This window comes from Phalaenopsis equestris, unplaced genomic scaffold (genome assembly GCF_001263595.1).
Source record: "Phalaenopsis equestris unplaced genomic scaffold, ASM126359v1 Scaffold000002, whole genome shotgun sequence".
NCBI lineage: Eukaryota > Viridiplantae > Streptophyta > Magnoliopsida > Asparagales > Orchidaceae > Phalaenopsis > Phalaenopsis equestris.
The window spans coordinates 10,192,377-10,196,472 of record NW_018164444.1 but is presented as its reverse complement, the minus strand read 5'-3'; the positions used below and the strand labels follow the sequence as shown (position 1 = coordinate 10,196,472).

The 4,096-nt window shown below is 34.6% G+C and overlaps 1 protein-coding gene across 5 annotated transcripts; it reads left to right on the top strand.

Moving 5' to 3' along the window:
• The first annotated feature begins 961 nt into the window (after positions 1 to 961).
• Positions 962 to 2,676, top strand: LOC110025497 (EPIDERMAL PATTERNING FACTOR-like protein 2). Of its 5 annotated transcripts, none has more exons than XM_020726010.1 (5): positions 962 to 1,455; positions 1,548 to 1,637; positions 1,848 to 2,057; positions 2,137 to 2,171; positions 2,259 to 2,676. In XM_020726010.1, the coding sequence occupies exons 3-5, from the start codon at positions 1,955 to 1,957 to the stop codon at positions 2,499 to 2,501; spliced, it is 381 nt and encodes a 126-aa protein (XP_020581669.1). In that variant the 5' UTR covers positions 962 to 1,455; positions 1,548 to 1,637; positions 1,848 to 1,954; the 3' UTR covers positions 2,502 to 2,676. The 5 variants fall into 5 exon arrangements, with proteins under 5 accessions (XP_020581669.1, XP_020581680.1, XP_020581705.1 ...); XM_020726021.1 differs by having other exon boundaries at positions 1,548 to 1,658; XM_020726038.1 differs by lacking the exon at positions 1,548 to 1,637 and having other exon boundaries at positions 1,377 to 1,455.
• The last annotated feature ends 1,420 nt before the right edge of the window (positions 2,677 to 4,096 follow it).

The window sequence follows — 4,096 nt, the reverse complement described above, 5'->3', positions numbered from 1 at the left end:
GATAAAAAATTGATTTATGTCTACCAATAATTTTTTTTAGAGTTTGAGATTGATTTTTTTTCCCTCATATACTTTGTTTTAATGCTACACCATTATATTAAAAGGGTTTTATATATGATTGAAAGAATCTCTCTGCTTACAGGTGATGAAACATTTTCTTATATGATTGCAAGAAGTAGAAATAATAATTGTGGCAGGCTATGGTTGTTCTCACAAAGTGGGGCAATATCAATACTTTTAATTAAAATAGAAAAACTAACTTTAATGGAATAAATTATGTTGCAGTTAATTGGTATATGGTATTAGTGCCCTTTCTGTAGGCCGCAGGATATTGAAAAATAAGCCGTTGGTCCTAACTCCTAACCCAAAAATAAATCTACAAGCCCGGGTGGGTGGGGTGTTGGGCATTTACATGCATAACACATAATTCTTATGTATTTACATATCTCACATTTTAATTTTCATATTCACACACATCACTCAAATCTTTAATATCATATCAAAAATAAAGCACCAAAGTATTATATATGTAAATATGAAAGTTAGGTGTGAGATACATTAGAATTGTGTGCTACAATCATAATTCTTAAACAACTTTGTGCTGCCTCATTAATTCTGATGAAAATTATTATTAAGTTATTCAATTATTAAAAAAAAAAAAAACAAACCAAATATTTGTTGGCAGAAGATGAACATAAATAAAGAAAAGGTATACATGCAAGTAAAAAATAATTCAATCAAAAGTCTGTTTTGATAAATTCAATTTAATTCACAAAAAATGATTTTTTTTTTTTTTTTTTTTTTTTTGCTGAATAGCATTATCTTACAATAAAGAAAGATTTACATTCATACCACTCAATTTTTATGTAATGTAAATATCTAATCCCCAAAATTAAAATAGTGATTTTTGTGATGTCATATGAAAGATTTGGGTGGTATAAATATAAAAGTCAAATTTAGGTTTCAGATATGTAAATTCAGAGGAATTGTGTGGTTATAACAATGAATGACCTAAAAATAAGTAATAACCTTCTTCGTATGCTTATTTAGAGCTTGTAAAGGAGTTGTTTTTCTGAGCGTGCATATCGTTACAATGCGCTTAAAAAAAAAAAAATCAGTGAAAGCTATGTACTGTTGTTTAACAGTTACAAGCCTGAACGCAAGAATTGAATCTGCAATTGCCTACTCGTTGCTGCTGATGGTGGTTGCTGCCCTGATAACAACTCAGCTCTCTCGTCTGTTTTTCTTGCTTCCTTTGTCATGGCAGAAGAGAGCTAAGCTGTATTTTTCAGAGAGAAGGAAAGAGATGGCGTGTCGGAATTGAACTGCAATCGCTATTTCACAAGCGAAGCAGCCGCACCAACTAACATACAGAAGGCTTACACATCATAATGGCAGCAGAAGAATCTGAAAATGAGCCCTCACAGCGCAGATGTGATCCAACTTCTTCTTATGGTAACGATTCTCTCTTCTCTCCGTTTCTTTACATCTCTCAGAAACGCAAAATCCTTTTTTTTTAATAACTTCTTTTTAATTGTCGCTGATAGGATGTCACAGACACGTCTCTTCTTCCCTTCTCTGTTTTAGGCTCGTAAACCAATGCTGCTGCGTTTGTTCTGTCACCCCTGCTTTTACCTGTAAAAGATCTCTTTTTTATCGTAATCCATGCTCCTAACTTTCTCTGTTCTTTTCCCCCCCCCCCCCCCCCCTCTCTCTCTCTCTCTATCTTTTGTAATCCATAGCTTATGCATTCATTCAATAGTTTTATAGCACAACTTCCGGATGCCAATTTCATCTCTCTCTCTCCTACTCCTGACTGCATTTAACACTGCACACCAAACTTGCAGGAAGTATCAACCCTGAAGACCTCTCCGAAGTTTCGCAGCTCCGTTTATAACCCCCACCACTTCTACTCCTCCACATTTAATCACTCATTCAATCACTTGTCTGCAGAATGGTTCATTATTTCTTCTCACTTAAAGCTCAACGAAGCGTCCATTTCCTCCTCATCTTCTTTCTGTTCCTCACTCCATCCCTGCTCCTATCATTTACTCCAGGTATATAAATAAGTTCCCTCTTTTCATCTTCAGACCATATTAAATATAAGTTCCATTTAAAGCTCTCACTGGAATGCAGGTCGGCCATTACTCAAACTCTCTGAAATCACCCGAGTAAGTATTTAGCTGCTCTCCATGGACAAAAAGCCATCACCTTTCTCATCTCCATTGATTTTAATGATTCGTTTTTTTAATCTGAAGGAGGAGAAGGGAGGAGAAGAGATTATAGATGGTTCAATGATTGGATCTAGACCGCCTCTATGCGTTGGAATTTGCCGAGCATGTGGGCGATGTGAGGCAGTGCAGGTGCCTGCAGTTCCTCAGCAGAGGAATGGTGGTGGGAGGGTCTCTGCCGCCATTAACGTTATCAGAGGTGATTACAGCTCCAACTACAAACCTTTGAGCTGGAAGTGCAAGTGTGGAGACCTTATCGTTAATCCCTGATCAATGGAAAAGCTTTTGACTCTTTATTATGTGGATATATTGATTCATGTGGATGTGAAATTAAAAAAAAAAAAAAAGTGGCTCTTTTTGGGTTTTTGATCTTTGCTGATTCCTATCATATCTTCTGAAAGTTCGAACTGGGGGAGGCTTTTCATGCGGATTGTATTTTTGTTAAATGAAGCTCACTTTGAGATTTTGAATCCTGTTTTTATTAGTTCCTCTGTTTTAATAATTTCTTTTGTGATTTACTAAATTTGAATATGTAGAATTATCAAATCCAATGTTGTTCTTAATCATTCTTTTCGCCAAACAGAGCCTAAATTTTATTAAATTGTTCGTATTTATTATAATCATCATAGGTTTAAGGATTTCTCCTCTAATAAATCATAATTACTCTTCAAGTTCTAATTAAATCTGAATTTATTAAATTTACTAAATCCTCCTGCTTGCCGTTAAACAATATCGCATTTTTAGTAGCTTGTTGTTCATATAACATAAATAAAAATTGATTATGTGATTATAGTTTAAATAATAAATATAAATTGCTTGGAAAAATAGGATGATTGTAGGTACTGCGGTGACGAATAGTTAGGTACTGACTTTATAATAACAAAAAAATAAAAAGTAATTCCCAAAAAAATAAAAAATAAAAAATAAGGATATATATTAGACGCTGGTACACGCAAAGAAAAGAAGAGTTTCCATGACAGTGTAACGTCGCATCCAAATAAATCAAATTTGCGCTCAAAAATAGAATAGAAAGTAGATTTTGTTTTCATATTTAAAGTTAAACGGAATCATTATTACAACCGCTCTCCTGCTTCTGCTTCCTGCTGCTGCAGGATTAGACTTCACCTTTTCTCGAAGTATTTTGGCGCAGCAGCAGCAGCTCAATGACGATGAATTTTGGCTCCCCAATCAAGAAATAATTTTGGTATTTTTAATTAATTTAGCTCAGAAATTGATATATATATATATATATATATCAGCTATATATATCAGCTTAAATTTCAAACCAAGGTAATTAAATTGCTTTCTAGACTGGACATCCGAAATAAATAATTAGACGATCGTTTGGGTAGTTTTTTTTTTGTAGTGATGTGTTCTGAAATATTGGATGAGGTGCATGGAAATTGCGGTTGTCAATGTTGCTTAAAAATTTATGTTAAATGAGGGCTGTGGTTGGCTTTTTCTCAAACTTGCTGTTCGTGTGCCTCTCTCACCATTGCCCTCTCTCTTACGTTTCTTTTGCCCTATGTCATGCCTCTCTCGATCACTCTTCTCTCGCTCTTCTCTCCAGTGGTAACGAGTTGTCTTTCTCCTCTCTCTTTTCTTCGATCTCTAGTGGCAACGGATTACCTCTTTGCTCTCTCTCTTTCTTCTAATATTTGTCTCTCTTTTTGTTTACTGTGCTCTCCGTCCTCTCACAGTACCACTTTTTTCTTCGATGGAATGACTTTTTTTCATTTGAGGTTTAAAGTGAGCCTTTGGATTTTGCTATTTGTGGCATTCTCATATGTGTTTGAAGTGAGAATTTGGATTTTGCAAATTATGTTTTTCTCTTTATGACTTGGAATTTGGATTTTGTGATTTTC